At 41.8% G+C, this 22776-nt stretch overlaps 1 protein-coding gene across 32 annotated transcripts in view; it reads right to left on the bottom strand.

The window, feature by feature from the left end:
* Window positions 1–21841, bottom strand: part of C2CD5 (C2 calcium dependent domain containing 5) — a 90925-nt gene extending 69084 nt beyond the window's left edge. For 3 of the 32 annotated variants that reach the window (XM_082238737.1, XM_082238738.1, XM_082238739.1), the window contains exons 1-2: window positions 3049–3188; window positions 244–368 (exon numbers count right to left, since the gene is read on the bottom strand). In XM_082238737.1, the coding sequence (XP_082094863.1) occupies window positions 244–338 (95 nt within the window). In that variant the 5' untranslated portion in view covers window positions 339–368; window positions 3049–3188. Of the gene's footprint in view, window positions 1–154; window positions 369–3048; window positions 3248–6246; window positions 6403–7438; window positions 7535–9066; window positions 9239–9674; window positions 9762–21416 lie in introns of those variants that run through there. The other 29 variants (XM_082238714.1, XM_082238736.1, XM_082238745.1 and 26 more) reach the window with 26 other exon arrangements.
* Window positions 21842–22776: the final 935 nt, after the last annotated feature.

Raw genomic sequence — 22776 nt, 5'->3', positions numbered from 1 at the left:
AACTGGAAAGGAAAAAAAACTCACACACACACCAAGCAAAAGTACAGAGAGAGATGCTTAAATTCCAGTCGCCTATCACCTCTGTTGTATCAAATGAAGACTAATGTAGTTATTTCCAGGAGTAAGACTCCCAGTGAGAAAAGTTTTGTGGTACCTGCCTACACTGCCTGCCTGCCTGCCCTTTGCAGTCACTGTGCCTGTAGCCTGTCTCTCCCCAGCTTCTGAGTCTGAGCAGTCTCGTACCAGTGTAGATGAGAGTGGGAACAGACACAGAGAAGTTCTGAGTAAGCCGTGAGCCAGTAGCTGTGTGAATTGGGCTGTTGTGAGTCGAGCGACATCCATGGCTTGGTGGATGAACCAGCGGAGACCTGAGAGAATTTGCAGCCAAGGCGGAAGGAAAGAAAAAAAATACATACAAAAGATTGCAAAGTTACATTTAAAAAATATTTCAGGGAGCTTTAAGAGCAGGCTCTAAAGCAGGGGTGTCAAACGTAAGGCTTGAGGGCCTTATCATATCTTTTTGTGGTTCCCAACATGGCCCACAGGACACCTACCATATTTCACAGAACTTCAGTCATGCGAGCCAAGAAGCCAAAAATGGCAAGCTGGCATGCTTCCTCACAAGCAGATCAATCGACGACATGGCTCTAGCTTGGATAACTCCAATTTATCTCATGCTAAGTAAAGGCCTCGGCAAATTAATTATGCTTAAACAAGGGAGATGAACTAGGGAGCCATTGGACAGTCGATTCCGACAGGAGCTTCTCGTTCATAGCTTTCCCCCGCTCCCTGTCAGGGATATACACCAGACAGTGAAATACTTGAAATTGTGGGGTGAGGGGCGGACTCAGCAGCAGATGTTTAACAAATTGTGCTGGGATTCACATTTTTTTATTTTTTAAAAATGGATGTGGTTCGCAAGGATCTACTCATTGAGAAGTTGGCCCTCCAACTCATTTTTTTACACCCCTGCTCTAAACAGTTAAGATGAAATCTTAAGAAAGCAGCTAAGCATTACCTTGTTAAAAGTGACATTGTATCTGTAGCAGGGAAGAAAGAAATACCCGTAGGTGCCTGCTAATCTTGTAATACCTGGATTCAATGCAATTTCTTTAGACTGGCTTAATTCTGTTTCTAATAAACATAAAAATCTTAGCATGCAAGGTGCAACCAGGGAATGGAGAAATAATGTTTCCATTTTCTTTTCAAGATGAAATGACAACAGATGTAGGAAGGACATTCTTAACAGGTTACTAGATGTGTAAAAGCAATGTGGCAATTGCATGGTTTTACTTATGGACCTATGATTCCACTACAGGGAAGCTTTGTAAAGAAAATCTGTCTTTCTTTTTAAAAAAACATGACTCTTAGCAAAAAAATGGGTATATACAAATTACTCACAATACTGTATATGAGTTTCCCATGTTGAAAATAAAACCCAGTAGCCCATACTTCTCTAAACTCTCACTTGTGCTGAGAATTGGAAAAGGCAAGAAACAGCAGGGGAAAATTATATTCTGGGTTGCAGGGTTTCTCTCCATACTAAGGCTAAAAGGGGAAAAAATCTCTACTCTTCACCCCCCCCCCAAGCCCTCTGTGCATGCCAGAGGATTTGAGGAAGGATGTATGTTGCAAAATCAAGTAAAGGTTGGCTAGCAAGCCAAGCCAGTATCTGTGGACCAGTCTCATGGCTAGCTGAAAACAGAAATAAATAAAAATAGCCAGTGACATCCGAGTTCACAAAGAGTTTTGTTTTGATTGTCTGATCAAACATGACAAAGTAGCATCAACTCTGAACAATGAATGAAGCTAATTCAGAATGAAGATTTAGAAGCATTTATCTTAGCAGTGCAAAAGCAACTTGACTAGCTATCGCACAGACTAACTTTGGTCATATACCCTGCATTTAGCTATCAATTGCTTTCACACAGACCATGTCAGTGTGGTACTTCCTGCAGCAGCTCATAAAACCTGAGCCAACCTTAGAGGGAAATGGAAACAGAATGTGACAAGTTTAACTGCAGAATTATGGGATATGTGTGAAACCTAAGGTTCAGCAATCCCAGCAACAGCAGTGTACAAAGCATATTGACAAAATATACAGTTACAGGAGGGTGAGTCTAACATTTGCACATACCTCAATGTATGAAAAAAATTACTTTCAATAATAAGCTCCTAAATAACGGATAGTTTTCAAGATTCCAGCTATCTCAACTAGAGCACACATAATCCCAATTTATACACAGAAAAAAAAAATATGCTGGTCCTTCTCTTAGGGGTGGCATAAAAAAAGTCTTTATGATGCTGTAAATGTAGCTAGATGCTGTTTCACCAGGCATATACATAGCTTTCCCAAACAAGGTGCTTTCAGGCTGGCATGCTACTATTTTTATTTCACTTGCTCATGCTAAAAACTGAACTCCATGAACTGTAAGTGAAGTGAAAGCTTGCCTACTATTTCAGGTCAAAGAGCAGCAAAGACAACTTGGTGCTTCCCTCTCTTATTTAGAATAAAGGCAGATATAAGAACCTGATAGAAATAGCTTAACACATATTAGCATCTTATGGTGTTATAGCATTTAATATTCACGTTGTAATACTTTTGTCTCTTAAGCAGATGCACATTCGGACTACAAGTACTGGAAACAGAAGGCCTGTTGAAAAATTGTAATATGGCAAAAGATTCTGAAAGACAAAACATTCCATTGATGCAGGTTCACCACCAGTAAAGCTCGCACATTGAACTGCAACGTAGAAGAGGCAAACACCATCAGCAGCACCTTGTGTAACACTGCTAGAATTATATATGGTATGACTGCATAGGCATTTGTCACACAAATTTTATTTCTGCAGCATCTGGTCAAATAGGACCATCAATTCATTTTGAATCCCCTCAGATTTCTAAATTCCAAAAAAATTACCAACAAGATTGGTACGCAGGAACATGTGTATGAAATCACAGCAGACAAATGAAATTATGCAAAACTGTATGAGTATATAAACAAAACATGAAAATCTCTTTCCAATGAACATCTGACTCATACTTACTCCTTCATATCTTTGGATGGGGAATTACATGTGGGTAAGAATGCTGATGTGTTACTTAATTTATCCAAGGTACAGGCTGTTCCTATGGCTCGTACTACTAGTCCAGATTCTCCCTCCAGATCAAAGCACTGCAAATAGCCAACAACTGCATTCCCTCTCATTTCAAGTACCTTCAAGCCAATCTTCCTTTGCAGCTCTCCTGCAAAAGAAGTATATGCCAGTTAGCCAGAAATTAACTTAAAATATATTTGCAAGTTCTGATAATAAGACAAAGATGAGAACAGAAAAAATGTATTCACATTTAGATAGCATGATTTATTCGGGTTTTTTAAAATGTTGTACTCTGTCATCCAGAATACGGACTGTTTCACCAGTTACAATTTTACAGATGCATAAAAATGTTTTATAGATGCCTATAGAACTGCTACAGGGAAGCTATGGCCCTTCCGATGTGGTTGGACTCATTATTCAGGTCTGATGAGCCTTCAACATCTAAAGGGCCACAGGCTCCCTATCCCTGTAGTAGAAATAAGACAGATGCAGATATATGCTTATTTGCAAACAAGTTTCCTGTACACAGGTTAAATTCATGACAACTATATAGTCTGTGAAGTGGCCCTTAGTGTCTCTGCTGAAACTTTTTATAACCATGAAAATAGACGCCAAACATTTTTCAAGCCATTTTCTAATATATTATAATACTGATAAAATAAGAGCTATTATTCAAATTTGCTACACTTTTGAGGGCTTGAGACCCATTGGCTACCCTCTCCTAGTTTAGACAGCTAGTCAAAGCTGGACCCTGGGTATGGTTGCTGTTGCAACAGGTGATGTATTAGTGCTAAACAAAACAACAATGGACACTGTGGGGGGGGTGTAATCTCTCTAAATATAAATTATGCCAGCTTCATTACTATACTCATTTACTCAGTAGTAAACTAAGTTCAGAATAAACATAGATAGGCAGTGCTGAAATCCATTGCCTAGAAAAGAATTTAGAAAAGCTCTCTAATGTGCAAAATTGATCAACAAGAAATCTCTAGGGAGCATAGTAGGCAAGTGCATTGAGACTGTAAACCCATCATTAGTACGAGACCAAAAGTGTTTTCCTGCACACTACAAGCAGACTTTAAATATATCTGTTGATGATTTTCTGTGGCAGGCCCAATTGTGTTGCTCTTGCATGTACTATGTAAGCATTCATGGATTGATGCAAAATTTGAAAATAAATGGACACTGAAACTTTAGCTATACAAAAGGATTACATCTTCTGTATAACAGGATGTAATTTAAATCATCTTTCTGTGTTGTTACGGATATTAGACACAACCTTCAAAACTAAATGCTTATGACCACACACCTCCTCCAAACTGCAACAGAACATGTCACAAAGCAAGCAATTTATAGAGCATGTGGAGATGCTGGAAGAGCAAAAAGTAGAGGAATGGTGCAGAAATCCCCAAAGTCCTTCAGAGGGACTACAACCCCCTCCAAAGGAGGCAATATTCCATCAGAAAGCACATAACACATTTCCAACTTTTAAATACTGTAAATAATATACTTTCAGAAAGTAAAAAAATATTTTTGCTAAGTGCTAGAACTACTATAATTAGTAACAGTGCAAAACAAACAACTGTAGGCTGAATCAGCTGCCAAGTATATGAAAAAGAATCATTAAGCAGTTAAGAGCAGATCTTCACTCATTCAGTGTCTACACGGTTATTCTGTAAAGATTGCTTACATAGTTCAACATTTCAAAATGACCTTTGAAATTCCAACTTTCCAGGGGATACGTGGCTGCTGTATAATGTGAGCTAAAGTTTCAACACAGACTAGAAATCACCACCCCCAAGTTGCAATTACTGTATCTGTTTGTAAATTATTGCTATATTAAGTTACTGTATATGTTAACAAGTGAAATGTTTACCAGTTACTATTACAGTGGTGCCTCGCAAGACGAAAATAATTCGTTCCGCGAGTCCTTTCGTCTTGTGATGTTTTTCGTCTTGCGAAGCACGGTCCGTCGCAACTGCGCCTCTTCAAGCGGCTTTAAGAAAAAAGCGCAAGCCATTTTCGTCTTGCGAAGCAAGCCCATAGGGAAATTCGTCTAGCGAAGCAACGCAAAACAGAAAAACTCTTTCGTCTAGCGAGTTTTTTGTCTTGCGAGGCATTCGTCTTGCGGGGCACCACTCTAATATGACTTTTTGTAGACTTCCTAATACCCAAGAGAGAAATTATTTTTATCTGTTTAAAATAAATGTAGAAATCATTTTCATCATAAAAATAACAAACTAGTTTACTGTATTTGGGTTTTTTTTGTAAAGTATGTAACGGATACCCAGTTCATTTAAAGCTGGTATTAAGGATCAGTGGCCAGGATTGACAACTGTGACAGGTAAGCTTTTACTGGCTGGTGAAACACCTGCATCATATCTCTAAGTGGAGGTCATTCGACAATGTGAGTGTCACAGCAGAGAAGGCCCTCCTTTCAGTCACGTGATGCAACTCTGCTGGACGTGCATGACTAGAAGGGCCTGCCACAATGATGAGCTGGTTTATACAGGGACTGAGCTGGTTTAAACAGAAGGCGAGCCTCAAGTAGTCTGGTCCCAAGCTGTACAAGGCTTTGTAAGAAGAGTAACAAAACGTTACAATCAGTTTGTCAGCAAGCAGACAACCAGCACAATTCCTTTGGCACAAAAGTAATATGTGCATGGTAGGATAGTCCATCAAGCATCCTAGCCACTGTATATACCACCAAATCAGCCTCAAGGGCAACTACAAATAGAGTGCATTGCAATAATCCAGTCTAAAAGTTACTTGTTTTATTTTATTTACCAAGATTTATATGAATAACATCTACATAATTACTAATGCATTTACTAGCTTGTGGCCAAGTTACCCCTGCGGAGGAAGTGGTACAGCTTGCACAACAGTTGCTGTTGGTGGAATGTTGTCCTAACCACCATGGCCATCTAAGTCTCCAGTGGCAAGGATTGTTCAGGAAGCAGCCCTGAACTACAAACTTGATACTTTTCTATTCTTTCAGGTAATGTTAACTATAAAATGTTCAGCTGGCTTTAAAACACAGTAATAAAATCTGCAAAACATCTCAACAGAAATTAACAGAAATGCAGAGCCTTTATTAGGTTCATCTGTGTGTGCCTTTTTCAAAGCAATAAATGATATTGTAATTACCTGACATTAATGAAATAAGCCTCTGCCTGGCCTCATTTGATGCCCTTGGTGTACGGATTCGGTCTATCCACTGATATTCTGGATCTTCATTAACCACCAGTTCTTCTACAAACCCATGAATGATTACAGCTTTGTAGCACTTTGGAATAGATGTAGCTGTTAAAAGCATAAGCACAGTGTAAAATATTTTATTATTTAGCACAAGTATATACCACCTTTTCCCACAACTCATTCCAGGCCGGATTATAATAAAACAATTTGAATGTGTTTTCTTTTTTAAAAAAAACAACCCCCCCAAAGCCATAAAACACAGAGATAAAAAGCTTACAGATGAATCATGCTAAAAATATCAGGCACTAAAAAGAAATTTTAAAAAGCACTGGTACGAATAAGCCTCTTGGAAAGAGCATTCCATAGCTGGGGCACTACAGCCCCCCCCCAAAGCCCCCTTGCTTGATACCCATCTCACCTCCAAAGGAGGCACTGGGAGTAAGGGATCGGAAAAGGATTGCAAAAGTGTGGGTAGCTTGGTATGGGAGTTGTGGCTCCTTCAGCTATCTGGATGCCAAAATTATTAAGGGTTTGAATATATGCGGGTATGTTTGTATGTATGTATGTAGGGACGCGGGTGGCACTGCAGGTTAAACCACAGAGCCTAGGGCTTGCCGATCAGAAGGTCGGTGGTTCGAATCCCCGCGGGGGGGGTGAGCTCCCATTGCTTGGCCCCTGCTTCTGTCAACCTAGCAGTTCAAAAGCATGTCAAAGTGCAAGTAGATAAATAGGTACCGTAGTGGCGGGAAGGTAAACGGCGTTTCCGTGCGCTGCTCTGGTTTGCCAGAAGCGGCTTAGTCATGCTGGCCACATGACCCGGAAGCTGTACGCCGGCTCCCTCGGCCAATAAAGCGAGATGAGCGCCGCAACCCCAGAGTCGCCCGCGACTGGACCTAATGGTCAGGGGTCCCTTTACCTTTTTATGTATGGATGTATGGATGTATGGATGTATGCATGTATAAATCCATTCGCTTTGAATTGGGGATGGAAACAAACAGGCAGTCTCTTCTGGCACTTGTATTCTGCACTAACTGACTATTTTCAATCTAGAGAATATAAATCTTAAAAGCTTTATTTCTTTAGTACATCACTTATCTCATTTTTCACAGACAATTTTTTCCATCTATGTTTTTAGACTTACTGCAAAAAAATTTAACTCCACATGATGACTGTCTAAAACGATTTAAATCATTGAAGAGGTCTACTTTCACCACCACATTGATCTCTCCACGTATACCTGTTTGCAAAAAATATGCGAGAAAGTGAGAATTTGTATTAGAATAGAAAAATAGTCTTCCATGATTGCTTTAAATATCGGAATACCATTATCAGCCCAAAGATTCCCAAGGGGGTTCAGAATTAATTAAAGAACAGAAAACAATAATCTATTAAAAGATGGTAAAAACAGAGCCACAAAAATACTAAAAATCAAATAGGTACTCAAATGAAAACTAAACACACCACATGGATTGAGCAACAGGGATAATTGTAGAGAATGTCCTTTCACACGTCACCAGATCCTTCCTGACTGAGGTGAAGTAACCTATAAAAGGGCCTCTAATGAAAATTTTAATAACTGGGCAGATTCACTTAGCAACCGGAACATTCTTATTCAGTATTTCAGTCCCAAATAGCACTGGAATATTCTTTATTCTATGGCATCACATATCCATGATATACAACATGGAATACAACATGAAAGGTATGAGCAACTTTTATAGTGAATTAAAACTGTTTGGGAACTTGCATCTTGGGAAGATAAAATCAACCAGAGTCTGCAACAGTGTCAAACTGGAGAGTATGTCAAGAACAGATCTAAGTAGCTGCAAGAAGCCCTCCATAGTTATGTCCTAGCTGCAAGGATGGCGTAAGCCTGATGTCAAGTAAAACTTACCACTTCAGCACATTGCTTCACCACTCTGTGAACTCTAATCCCTTGAAACATGAGTCAAAGCCAGTAAGTTCATCAGGAAACTGATTGAGGAACACCCTTAATGACCCTATGTCATGTGCTATATCCTTTTTAAAAGAGTACAGATCATTCCATAACACAGGTCTACTTAAAATAAAAGGCATTCCCTCCATAAATAGTTTTTTAAGGCAAGTTTTTCAGAAAATATTACGATGGCATAATGTAATTTAAAGATTACACCGGGTATTCTTAAAATTATCTTAAAATGTTAAGAATAACTGAAATGACCACATTAAGTATATGGTGCAGAATTCTTTGATTTGTTTCTAAAATTAATTTAAATTAAATTTCTTTCCACAAGGTTAATGTAGACATATCAGTACTAATTGTTTATTATTGTTGGTTTTGTAACTGTTGTTTATAAAAACAGCATCACACACACACACACACACACACACAAACTTAAATTACACAGGGCAACATCTAACTAGATCACTGACTTCTGCGAGTCTACTAACAATGAATATCACCCAAAATCTGCATCACAACAGCTATTACACAGCACTGTTTAGGTGCTGCTCACATATTATATAATACTATTTTTGTCCAGATTTTCAGGGATTTAGCATTGGAAGATTTGTCAACCCAGTGCTATGATCCATGGCAAAAGAAAAAATGGCATTAACTTTAAACACAACTTCTTTATTTGAAACAACATGTGAAACTGAAAGAACTCAACTGATGTCTCGGAAAGCTTAAAACTATGTTGTATTTTAAATGGCACAATAAGTCTACCTCAACGCTCCTAAACGATTTGCCAAATAAAATATGTTTTAAAACAATGTTAAAAATCTCACCGTGTATCGTATCATAAATTGGAAACCAGCCAGAGATAACTGTAGCTGCTTCACTGTAGAGGAGAGGATCAATATCAATGTAAACTTTTCCAATGGCATCATTAGCACTATAAGTATCATGATCAAGAACAGTTATCTGCAGAGGCTCATCTTGTAGATCTTCATCATCCACCTAGAAAATAAAAATATGGAGCTTCAAAATTTCACAAGGCAGAATCTGTATTAACAAAACCTTTATTGATTTAAAATTGCTAGCTTAAATCCCCTGTGGAGCATACAATAAAGATTAACATGAAACTGGTAGGGGCCTCAAAAACTACGAATTCCAAATGGTTCTGTTCAGATGACCACTACAAAACATCCACTTCTGTTTTTCAACTAGTTTGTTTTTCTGTCTGAAATGGGAACTGCAATTAAGTTTTTGCTACAGTTTATCTAAACAATCCAAAATCAGAAACCAGTTTGATCTTCTCTCTTTGGACAAACCAGATTAAACTAAGTACATTTTGTGCTGATTCAGACAAAATGAGGAGCTGCTGTTAGTTGAAAATGAACATTCTTTGGGCTTAATAACTTGCTTCTAAATCTACCTTTTTTGTTGAATTTACCTCAAATTTAAACCATTCAGAATTCCATTGAGGATTGAGAGATTTGGGATACACATCTGTCTTAAATGTGGTGTTTCCAAACTTCACCTGAAAAATATACAAAAAAAAGACAAATTGAAGCAAAATCTTGTTCTCCACCTTTTCCCAAAACATACACTTTTAAAATAAAGTTAGTGCCATGCAATTGTTTTCAAACATTTGGCAGACCATTGCTACATGTCTGTAAGGTGGGCCTTTAAATGTGATTGCCCTGACTTAACACTGTGAGTTCTTTGAAATTATAAAGCTGGGGAGGTGGAAATTTTTATCCTGGTATGCCAAGTCACAACCCCAACATCTAGATTGGCTCAAAGTTCCAAACCAGATAGTAACCAGCTTACATCTTCAATTCCAATGCAGCTAGTAAGCAGCTAGCACTTCTATCCCTCAGCAGTTAGCCTGTTATACCTCCTAAGAGACAGCAAACAACAATGCATAGGCTCAGAAGACTCTGGAGATGATTACTGAATGCACATGAGAGAAAACAGTGTGTGGTTTATAGCAGAACAGTGAGAATGAGAGAAAATGAGTTGGTGTGAAAGAAAATGACTGTGCTTATATGGGAGATGAAAAATGGGCCAGACAGTGAAAACAATATGCTCACTGTACAGTGTTTGTGGGTGAGCATGCTTGCAGATTCTACACATAATTATTGAACATGTGAGCAAGTGAAGGACTTATACACTTGTAGATTATATCGTGAAAAATGAAAAACAAGGCAGAAAGAAAATTAAGATGTTCTTGGGGGGGGATGTAGAGCAAGGTCCTTTCAGGATTCATCTCCCAACTACAGCTCCATCAATACACATGTAAACTAATGTGTAAGATGGAAAGTTTCTATTCACATACAGAAGATTAAAAACAAGTACTAAAGCTATTTAACATGTGTAATTTTCTAATAGATGCAACTTTGAAATCTTTAGGATTCAACTCATATTTAATCAAAAAGACTCAATATCCCAAAATTGGAGAGGAGCTTGTCTGGAAAATTAGCCAAATTAGAAAATTTCCAAGCAAACACACAGCTTTGATTACCTAGCTAAAACACCTTGGGCTTCATCCCTCAAACAACCATGAGACTGAAGGGCTTCTCATTCATTTTTCTGCCTCTCAGTCTCCCTACCTTGCCCATAGAACTCTGCCTATCTCTAGGTTCTGTAAAAGGCCAACTGTCCTTTAACTTCCCCCATGCTTTTGAACATTCTATGGCTAACAGCTTAATTCACTCAGGAGATAGAATGTTCATCCAACATTCATCACATTCCTATGGCTCAGCCAACATTGTCAGAAGCTTCATAACTGCTACAATGAAATTATTTAGTCTATTAATATACTGTAGGATCGCATCTTGAAGGATGTTCCAGGGGGTGGCATGTAAAGTCAAAATCGTGTATAATAAAAACAACCTCTTGGAACTATCCCTGTGCAAGCAATCTTACTTTCCAGAGCCAGCACAAGATCTCGCAAGGCCATCCAAGATCTCATGAAGGCCTCCAAAAATCACAAGAGTTTCTCAGAGCCTGATAAGCAAAGCACAGAGCTTAAAGGCTCTTTCTGCACATGGTTTTCTTTTTAATCTACAGAAGAATCATAGCTAATTTTAAACAGCTGAGAACAGGGAAGTATTAGTATTTATTTTGAAAACCTCAAAGAGTGATAACAAATTGTGGCATTCCACTTGCAAAGCAGACAAACACTTGCACAAATGTGAATTCTCTTCTCCCCATATTCCTTCAAAATATGCTCTAGATGGCTGAGGCATCTCCAGAACTTGTTGGAAAAGGCATGGGATTGGGGAGGAAGAGAAAGGAGTCCCATTATGTCTGCTGGTGAAATGTTGGATCTCACTCGAAGAGACTAAAGGTTACTTATTATACAGTATATCCTTTTCCTATTTGTATAATTGGAACACAGTTGGGAAAGAGAGCGGAACCTTTCAGATGACACAAGTCTTCTTAATGTTGGAAAGTTTAGGTGCATGTTCAACTCAGAGAACATGCAGTTTTTTCAGATGGCCACAAAGTTTTCTGCATCAGACTTGTATCTGACCTTTCAGGCATTGAAAAAGGCTTGACTTCCAATGTTTCCACCCACTGCATTTTGAAGAGCAGAATACAGAACAGAGGCATTCCACAGTGTAGTAATAGTATTTAACATGGAAGATTAAAGGTCAGTATTTTAAGCACACTTTTGTACAAAAATAAGTGGAATTAATATCTTTCTATGTGATTATTTACATACGGTACATACATACTTTTTTTTGTATGCTGGCTTTCTGCAGTCTACAATTGTCACAGAAGTTTATAAACAGCTAAATAATGGGAACAACCATGCCTCCTTCAAGATGGCCCAAAATGAACCCTCTGGTAAAGTTGTATTCATTACCAAATACAGTACACAAGAGCAGGCAAAGCCTCTCAGCTGGCTGTCACCAGCTAGGACAGAAGAAAGCCAGGAGAGAAAATTGTTCACCAGACTTCCCCAAGTACTTAGTTCACAACCTCAAGTGAAATCCATCACCCATGCAACTGCTAAGGGGACATCCTATACAGTTCCTGAAACTGGCTTGTTATCCAAGACAGATCATATTTCAAGCATATCAGAGTGAGTGATATTTGATTCCAAAGAATCACAGTCATCCAACCGTATCAGCCTCCTGTCTTTCCTAAGCAGCACTGCCAGATGGCATTCTCCAGTTGCAGTATCAGTGGGAAATGTTTCTTTTGCCACCACAACCACCATAAAATAAGCTCTTAAATGGGCTTTAAACCACATTTGGTTCACAATTGTGCCCTGAATTATCACCAGATGTGCTCTAACTGACATTGCAACCGATTTTAAAACAGTGTAAATGAACTAGCAGTGGATAACAGAAATGACTTAAATCTAGTTATCACCTTTTTTGCAAAGGCTCTTTGTCTTTAGCACCCACATGAATTCCCACATCAGAGATGTCCTGATGGGGAAAAGCGGTACCTATGTAGAAACTACTTGTATGCCCAGTCTCTGCAGGGCCGTCTTTACCCAGGGGTGCAAGGGGTGTGGAGCACCCGGGCACTGAATTCTGGGGGGTGCCAGGTGCCCACCACTGAAGCCGCCTAAGCTCTTAAATACCTACCTGTTATGAAATAATAAATAATTTTGATCAAGCTAGAAAAACAAAATACATATACTGTATACCTAGGTATTACCGAAATGTATACCTACTGTTTCACTAAAGGACTTTCGACTTTGTGCGTTCATTTACCAAAGATGCGCCATGCCAGTGGCGGCGCTTGTCAAACTCAATGACGGCGCTCACAACTAAATTTGGGGGCGCTGGGCAGATCTTTGCACCCCAGTAGCACATATGCTAAAGACTTGCCTCTTGCCTCTGCATTGTCCAGGATTAAAGGTAAAGGTAATGTAAAGGGACCCCTGACCATTAGGTCCAGTCGTGACCGACTCTGGGGTTGCGGCGCTCATCTCACTTTATTGGCCGTACAGCTTTCGGGTCATGTGGCCAGCATGACTAAGCTGCTTCTGGCGAACCAGAGCAGCACATGGAAACACCGTTTACCTTCCCGCCACAGGGAATACCTTCCCTATTTATCTACTTGCACTTTGACGTGCTTTTGAGCTGCTAGGCTGGCAGGAGCAGGGACCGAGCAACGGGAGCTCACCCTGTCACGGCGATTCAAACCACCGACCTTCTGATCGGCAGGTCCTAGGCTCTGTGGTTTAACCCACAGCGCCACCCAGTTAGTGCGCCAGCTGCACCTGTCCCTTGAGGTGTCTGATTTGGCCAGTGACACCAAGCCTTAGTTACGTCCTGTTTGGGTTACTCTAATAAGCTCTACGAAGGGACGCGGGTGGCGCTGTGGGCTAAAGCCTCAACGCCTAGGGCTTGCCGATCGAAAGGTCGGCGGTTCGAATCCCCGCGGCGGGGTGCGCTCCCGCTGCTCGGTCCCAGCGCCTGCCCACCTAGCAGTTCGAAAGCACCCCCGGGGGCAAGTAGATAAATAGGTACCGCTTACCAGCGGGAAGGTAAACGGCGTTCCGTGTGCGGCTCTGGCTCGCCAGAGCAGCGTTGTCACGCTGGCCACGTGACCCGGAAGTGTCCCCGGACAGCGCTGGCCCCCGGCCAATAGATGTGAGATGGGCGCACAAACCCCAGAGTCTGTCAAGACTGGCCCGTTCGGGCAGGGGTACCTTTACCTTTACCTTTAATAAGCTCTACCCCTTCATGGATCACTGCCTTGCCGTGGCGAAGGGGCTTGAAGAACTCAGAGAAGCTATGAACTACGCCGAGCAGGGCACACAAGATGAACAGGTCATAGTGGAGAGTTTTGACCAAACGTGATCCACCTGGAGTAGGAATCGGCAAGCCACTCCAGTATCCCTGCCAAGAAAACTCCATGGACAAAGACAACAGGCATATAAAAGTTATGACACTGGAAGATGAGCCCCTCAGGTCGGAAGGTGTCCAACATGCTACTGGGGAAGAGCGGAGGACAAGTACAAGTAGATCCAGAGCTGATGAAGCGGCTGGGCCAAAGCCGAAAGGACGCTCAGTTGTGGATATGCATGGAAGCGAAAGGAAAGTCCAATGCTGTAAAGAAAAATATTGCATAGGAACCTGGAATGTAAGAACCATGAACCTGGGTAAGTTGGATGTGGTCAAAAATGAGATGGCAAGAATAAATATTGACATCCTGGGCATCAGTGAGCTAAAATGGACGGGAATGGGCGAATTCAGTTCGGATGACTACCATATCTACTACTGTGGGCAAGAAACCCGTAAGAGAAATGGAGTGGCCCTCATAGTCAACAAAAGAGTGGCGAAAGCTGTACTGGGATGCAGTCTCAAAAATGATAGAATGATCTCGATACGAATCCAAGGCAGACCTTTTAACATCACAGTAATCCAAGTTTATGCACCAACTACTGGTGCTGAAGAAACTGAAATTGACCAGTTCTATGAAGACTTACAAAACCTTATCGAAGTGACACCAAAGAAGGATGTTCTGCTCATTATAGGGGATTGGAATGCTAAAGTAGGGAATCAAGAGATAAAAGGAACAACTGGCAAGTTTGGCCTTGGAGATCAAAACGAAGCAGGGCAAAGGCTAATAGAGTTCTGTCAAGAGAACAAGCTGGTCATCACAAACACGCTTTTTCAACAACACAAGAGACGACTCTACACATGGACATCCCCAGATGGGCAACATCGAAATCAGATTGATTATATTCTCTGCAGCCAAAGATGGAGAAACTCTATACAGTCAGCAAAAACAAGACCTGGAGCTGACTGTGGCTCAGATCATCAGCTCCTTATAGCAAAATTCAAGCTTAAACTGAAGAAAGTAGGAAAAACCACTGGACAGGTAAGATACAATCTAAACCAAATCCCTTATGAATACACAGTGGAAGTGAGGAACAGGTTTAAGGATTTAGATTTGCTGGACAGAGTGCCTGAAGAACTATGGATGGAGGCTCGCAACATTATACAGGAGGCAGCAACTAAAACCATCCCAATGAAAAAGAAATGCAAGAAAGCAAAGTGGCTGTCCAACGATGCCTTACAAATAGCGGAGGAGAGAAGGCAAGCAAAATGCGAGGGAGATAGTGAAAGATACAGGAAAGTGAATGCAGATTTCCAAAGAACAGCAAGGAGAGACAAGAAGGCCTTCTTAAACGAGCAATGCAAAGAAATAGAGGAAAGCAACAGAATGGGAAGAACCAGAGATCTGTTCAAGAAAATCGGAAATATGAAAGGAACATTTCGTACAAAGATTACCATAATAAAGGACAAAAGTGGTAAAGATCTAACTGAAGCAGAAGACATCAAGAAGAGGTGGCAAGAATACACAGAGGAATTATACCAGAAAGATATGGATGTCTCGTACACCCCAGGTAGTGTGGTTGCTGACCTTGAGCCAGACATCCTGGAGAGTGAAGTCAAATGGGCCTTAGAAAGCACTGCAAATAACAAGGCCAGTGGAAGTGATGGTATTCCAGCTGAACTGTTTAAAATTTTAAAAGATGATGCTGTTAAGGTGCTACACTCAATATGCCAGCAAGTTTGGAAAACTCAGCAGTGGCCAGAGGATTGGAGAAGATCAGTCTACATTCCAATCCCAAAGAAAGGCAGTGCCAAAGAATGCTCCAACTACCGCACAATTTCACTCATTTCACATGCTAGCAAGGTTATGCTTAAAATTCTACAAGGAAGGCTCAAGCAGTATGTGGACCGAGAACTCCCAGAAGTGCAAGCTGGATTTAGAAGAGGCAGAGGAACCAGAGACCAAATTGCAAACATGCGCTGGATTATGGAGAAAGCCAGAGAGTTCCAGAAAGACATCTACTTCTGCTTCATTGACTATGCAAAAGCCTTTGACTGTGTTGACCACAGCAAACTATGGCAAGTCCTTAAAGAAATGGGAGTGCCTGATCACCTCATCTGTCTCCTGCGAAATCTCTATGTGGGACAAGAAGCTACAGTTAGAACTGGACATGGAACAACTGATTGGTTCCAAATTGGGAAAGGAGTACGGCAAGGCTGTATATTGTCTCCCTGCTTATTTAACTTATATGCAGAATTCATCATGCGAAAGGCTGGGCTGGATGAATCCCAAGCCGGAATTAAGATTGCCGGAAGAAATATCAACAACCTCAGATATGCAGATGACACAACCTTGATGGCAGAAAGTGAAGAGGAATTAAAGAACCTTTTAATGAGGGTGAAAGAGGAGAGCGCAAAATATGGTCTGAAGCTCAACATCAAAAAAACGAAGATCATGGCCACTGGGCCCATCACCTCCTGGCAAATAGATGGGGAAGAAATGGAGGCAGTGAGAGATTTTACTTTCTTGGGCTCCATGATCAGTGCAGATGGTGACAGCAGTCACGAAATTAAAAGACGCCTGCTCCTTGGGAGAAAGGCGATGGCAAACCTAGACAACATCTTAAAAAGCAGAGACATCACCTTGCCAACAAAGGTCCGTATAGTAAAAGCCATGGTTTTCCCAGTAGTGATGTATGGAAGTGAGAGCTGGACCATAAAGAAGGCTGATCGCCGAAGAATTGATGCTTTTGAATTATGGTGCTGGAGGAGACTCTTGAGAGTCCCATGGACTGCAAGAAGATCAAACCTCTCCATTCTGAAGGAAATCAGCCCTGAGTGCTCACTGGAAGGACAGATCGTGAAGCTGAGGCTCCAATACTTTGGCCACCTCATGAGAAGAGAGGACTCCCTGGAAAAGACCCTGATGTTGGGAAAGATGGAGGGCACAAGGAGAAGGGGACGACAGAGAATGAGATGGTTGGATGGTGTTCTTGAAGCTACTAGCATGAGTTTGATCAAACTGCGGGAGGCAGTGGAGGACAGAAGTGCCTGGCGTGCTCTGGTCCATGGGGTCACGAAGAGTCGGACACGACTAAACGACTAAACAACAACAATAAGCTCTATGAAGGGCTGCCTTTGAAAGGTGCTCAGGAAGCTGCAGCCAGATTGTTGACCGGGGCTGGTTATAGGAAGCATACGACTCTTTTGCTACAACAGCTTCACTGGCTGTTTCTGTGCAAAATTCAAAGTGCTGGTTATCCCCTTATAAAGTCCTACACAGCTTAGGTTCAGGCTATCTGAAAGACTGTATTCCCCCAAACAAACCTTTGAGATCTTCAGGGAGGCCCTTCTCTTGGTCCCACCGCCCTCCCAGGCATACTTGGCAGGGGCATGGGTAAGGGCTTTCTTGGTGGCTGCTCCCAGACTTAGGAGCTCCCTCCCTAGAGAAGCAAGACTGTCTCCCTTCTTGTTGACCCAATAATTTATGCAATAAATTTTGATATGCTTTAAATAGAATTAAAACTGTATACATATATATAATCTATCAATGTTTGATAGATTTTTATTGTTTTTTTCTATGTTTTTATCAGTTCATATTATTATCTGTACGCTGCCTTGGGTCCCATCAGTGGGAAAGGTGGGGCATAAATAAATTGTTGTTGTTGCTGTTATCATTATCATCATTATTATTTCTGAACATTATACAAGTCTTAAAAACACAGAAGCTCTGTGAGGAAAAAGATGGCAAGCATTCTCCCTACAATAAGCAGGCATAATAAGTGCATTACGTATAGCAGTCTGCAAAGCAATTACTGTATTAAAGGCACAATAATTGTTATATGTGAGAAACTGACAACCCTAAACATGTCAATTGTCAATTTAGTACAATGAATAATAATTTGCTTACATGTGAGAGATAAAATTTCAGGCTCTTGTTCATTAAAGAGGTAGAAAAAAGCCCACCAAACAGTCACCAAGACCACAAAACCAGTTTTCAATGCCTGAACTCAGCTCAGGGACAAGTTAAATAGTAAAGATAGTATTTCTGAGTATGAGTCAAGTGTTGTTCCATCACTACTGAAGAAACACAACCAACACCTATCTATAGCTAATAAAAGGAAAGCATATGATACAAAAAATATGAAATGACATTTTTCCTTTTTTAAACTAAGCATTGGGGGAAACAATTCCTTGAAAAATTACTTCAAATATTACATCAAACCACTTTCATGTAGACCTTTTATACCAGTACTGTATAAGAAATAAAATCTTCATGTAGACTACTATGTGCAGCATACCGGGCAACTTCATATATTATGTTTCTTTACAAGTAGACGTGTTCTGCCTGTATGTGTACTCAAATATCTGTAACACACATTTCTGGTCACATGCAAATACACATGCCAAGAGTGGCTCTAGCTCTCTGCCATAAGTGCACTGGCAAACACACAAGCACCTAGCACACTTTTGATTGATGGGGTCTGTGTGGAGAGGGTAACAATGTTCAGATTTTTGGGCATTGAATTACAAGAGGATCTGTCCTGGAGTGTCAACACAAGGGGGCTTGTGAAGAAGGCGCAGCAGCGACTGTACTTTTTGAGAATTCTAAGGAAAAATCATCTTCCGCAGAAACTGCTGCTTGCCTTCTATCACTGTGCCATTGAGAGCGTGCTCACTTATGGCTTATGTGTGTGGTATGGAAGCTGTACTACCCGGGACAGGTTGGGGTTGTGCAGAGTTGTTAAGGCAGCAGAGAGCATTGTTGGCTGCCCACTCTCCACCTTAGAGCAGATTTATGCCACAAGGTGCCATAGGAAGGCACTGGACATAGTAAAAGATCCATCGCATCCTGGTCACTGTCTCTTCGAGCTCCTGCCGTCGGGACGGAGATACAGGACGGTGAAGACAAGAACGAGCCGTCTTAAGAACAGCTTCTTCCCCAGAGCGATCTCGGCCCTGAATGGGAAGCCTGGACTTTGAAAGTCATCTAATCTTCCTTGCTGTTTTATACTGTATTGTTTTAATTAGTGTTTTTATAGTTGTTTTGATTTTGTGTGGAGTGCCCTACCTGGGTGGATGGAGCAGCCAAGTAATTTCGTTGTCCCCGAGAGGGGGCAATGACAATAAAATTATTATTATTATTATTATTATTATTATTATTATTATTATTATTATTATTATTATTATTACAAGTCGGGAAAACAAGTTACCATCTATATCAGGCCTCCATGACATGCAATTCACCTAGTTGTATATAATCCAGCAGCCATGTCCTGTGAACTACAAGGTACTTGACAACTACTGTTTGTACAATTCTAGGCAAGAACTGAACACAGATTTGATCAAGAGGTTGGAGCAACAATATTTAAACTTTTTAGTTTAGAAAAGGCGAGGACATGGAAGAGGACAAAGACTCTTCCTCCCCCAGTAGCAAAGCATACATCAAATGGACATTGCAGGGGGCTGGACTAGATGACCCACTGAGCCCCTTACATCTCTGTCGTTCTATGTTTCAATGAAATTGCAAGACAATAGATTTTTGGTTGAATATTAGGAGATTAATGGCAAGAGGGGCAGGTGAGGCTCATCAACCTGGGAAGGTAGCCCTTCTAGGAGACGGAAGATTCTAATCCTAAACCTTTGCTGCCTTGTGGGACATCTTTGGGAGAAAAAAAGGTTAAGGAGCGAACGCTACATAAATTCGGAGTGGAGTCCTTAAGACACTTGGATGGTGCCTTGTACGCCTCCTTCCGCCAACTCCTACAGCCAAGCTGGTGCCAAACATATCATCATCATCATCATCAATCATCATCATCATCATCATAATTTATTATTTGTACCCCGCCCATCTGGCTGGGTTTCCCCAGCCACTCTGGGCGGCTTCCATAGAAACAAAAAATACACTAAAATCACACATTAAAAACTTTTTGCTCTGCTATCCTTTGGACCAAGTCAGCGAGGCCGAGAGGGGGCTCTTGTCATTTGGGCAGCCCAGGACCTTTATATACACTGCCCAGGCTGTCACTCTGTCACTTTGGTGCTGCTAACACAGGAGTTTAACTTCACCAATGGAGGCGCACTCCATTATGTCTCGACACACACAAATGTCAACAACAGAGAATACTGCTGTAATAACCTTACATATAATCTGATTAAGAATATATACATAAATGCTCGTTTTCTATTCAACGTGGCCCTTTATAAAAACTTATTTAGAATTTTTATATCATTATTTTGCCTTTTCTGTCATATAGTGTATTCACCAATGTATGTGCTTTTCAAGTCGCTTGGGAGACCTTTCTGGGTGACAACCGACCAGTAAGTAGTAATAATGCATTGTGATTAGTAGCTTATTTAAGGTGTTCATACATACCACTTGCTTTTCACACAAGCCTCGCAAAGTGGTTTGATCTATTGAACGGTTTATTAAATAATCAAACAATAACAGAATATGAAAAAACACACACAGACATGCATACACACACACACCTGTGTATTTCACTGTGTGCTGTATGCAAATTTATGCAATTAATGTTTCCTGTTATTACTTACGGTGGGTGTGGTTTTTTTTCTTAAATGTTATGTAAGATGATACACTGAAGTATTGTATGATTTTCCCCCTCCACTTATGGTATTAAATAGGCGCATAATAATAACAATACTTTATTACTTGTACCCCACACAGCTGGCTATATATTTCTGCAAGTTGCTTGGAAAACTTTGGGTGACAAGCGACTAGTAAATTTAATAAACAAATAAAATCAATTGCATTTTTGGCACCTGCTAAAAACATCATTTTAGAATCAGGTGATTCTAATTTGTTTTAGCATTTTAACTCTTGTATGTTTTAAAGTAGGGTTGTGATTTTCTTGTGTGAGAATTTTATCGTAAACCACTTTGAGGTGGTTGTTGTTTTTAACAATGGAGGTGGGGCGCAGAAAACTATTTCACAAAACTTATACTCCCCTTGATTGTATTTATTTTTAACGAAAGCGCATTACAAAAAATAAAAATAAAACAGTAATAATAGCCCGCCACCTTACAAAACGGGCTAAAACCTCCTCGACTTCCCAAGCATCTGGGTAGTCTAAAAAGCGGGTAGGCTTTTTTTTTTTCCCCTAAGCATGCGCGGGAAAGGCGCCTGCTGGACCTCAAGTGGCAGGGAGTTCCGAAGTTCTTCACAAACAGGAGGAGGGCGCCGCGCGGCGCCAGCCCCGCCGGTCGAAGCGCCTAGGCGAGACGACCTCGGAAGCACAAATGGCCCCCGGCAAATCAATAAATGCGAAGAGCCGCAGGTGTACTGACCGGGGCCGAGCCCTGAGGAGAGACAGAGACACGGAGAGAGAAGCCCCTCCCGCCTTCCCGCCCCTTCAAACCTCCACGAAGGCGTCTGTCAGGTCACTGGCTCGGTCCATGACGGGCAGGTGCCGCCCCGCCACAATCTTGACCTTCAGCTTCCCGGGCATCTTCCTTTCGCCTCAGTCTCCTCCTCCTCTTCACCTTCCGCCCAGGGCGGCTGAGGTAAAAGCCCGAGGCGGGCGGCCCATAGAGCGGAGGCTCCGTCCAAGGAAAGCGGTGACCGGGGGGAGGGGGGAGAGAGCGCAGAGAGACCGAGGCAGAAACGGTGTAAACGTCGCCCCTGCGCATGCGCATCCCCCCGCGCGCGCACGGGCGCGAGCAGAAGGCACCCTCCCCAACGGCCCTCCCCGAGCGCATTAAGCACGAGGCTCTCCACCGCTTGGGCTGCGGCGGCTCCCCGCGCCTGCGCACTCGTTGAACAACATCGCTCCTCTCGTTCCCTTCACCCTCCCCGCCCCAGGTGATTTTCCTTCCCTCAAGCCTGTTTTCCCTGTGTCTGCGCGTGCGCGAAAAGGAATGCGGTTACGACGGGTGACAAGGGACGATGGCGACTTCCGCGCAGGCGCGTTAGCTTGCCAGGCCTGTTGCCTCGGCGCAGACGCATTAGCAAGGCTAGCTGTCTCGGCGCTGACGGGGGTCGTTTTAAATAAATTATTTTAAGTGATTCTCGGGCCTCCACCCATTGAACCGCTTGTTTTGGGGTGGGGGGAAAGCGGCGCGTCCTCCTCATAAACCCGTTATTTAAAACGGGGCGGATAAAGTGCGAGCCGTCGGTGGAGGCCAGAGCAGTGTCGAGCGCCGAGTCGTCGATTGGAGCCCCGCTTGCGGTTGCCAAGGTTACCTTCCCAGGCCGCGCGGGAGAGCACCGAGCTACAGATTGATGGGCTTTTCCATGCCTGCAAGCGGGGTTTTGTCGCTGCTGAGGCTGCAGCTGCGTTAAAAGGCCTCTTCACGTCCTGGAGTTGGGTTTCGTAGCATACCTTTCCCGCCCCGACCTGGCCACAGTGATCCATGCGATGGTCACCTCCAGGCTTGACTACTGTCATTCGCTCTACGCGGGGCTGCCCTTGAAGCTGACCCAGAAACTCCAGCGGGTGCAGAATGCTGCAGCGAGGCTCCTCACGGGGCCCCTGCCATGGGAGCATATTCACCCAGTGCTTTTCCTTTTTCTTTTTTTTAAATATAATTTTTTATTAGTGTTTTTTTAACATATCATTTTCAACAGTAATTAAACATACTTTTACATCTTATTCAAATTTTTGACTTCCATCAATCCTGTCTGAAAATTTTGCAATCTAATCTCTCAGTATGCATTTCTTCCCTATTACATTTCAAACTCATAACCAATATCTCTGTCTTTTTCTACTTTGTAATACT

This window comes from Podarcis vaucheri (assembly GCF_965113315.1).
Source record: "Podarcis vaucheri genome assembly, chromosome: 10".
Classification (NCBI taxonomy): domain Eukaryota; kingdom Metazoa; phylum Chordata; class Lepidosauria; order Squamata; family Lacertidae; genus Podarcis; species Podarcis vaucheri.
Note: the sequence above shows the minus strand (reverse complement) of the source record. Positions and strands in the feature narration are given on the sequence as shown.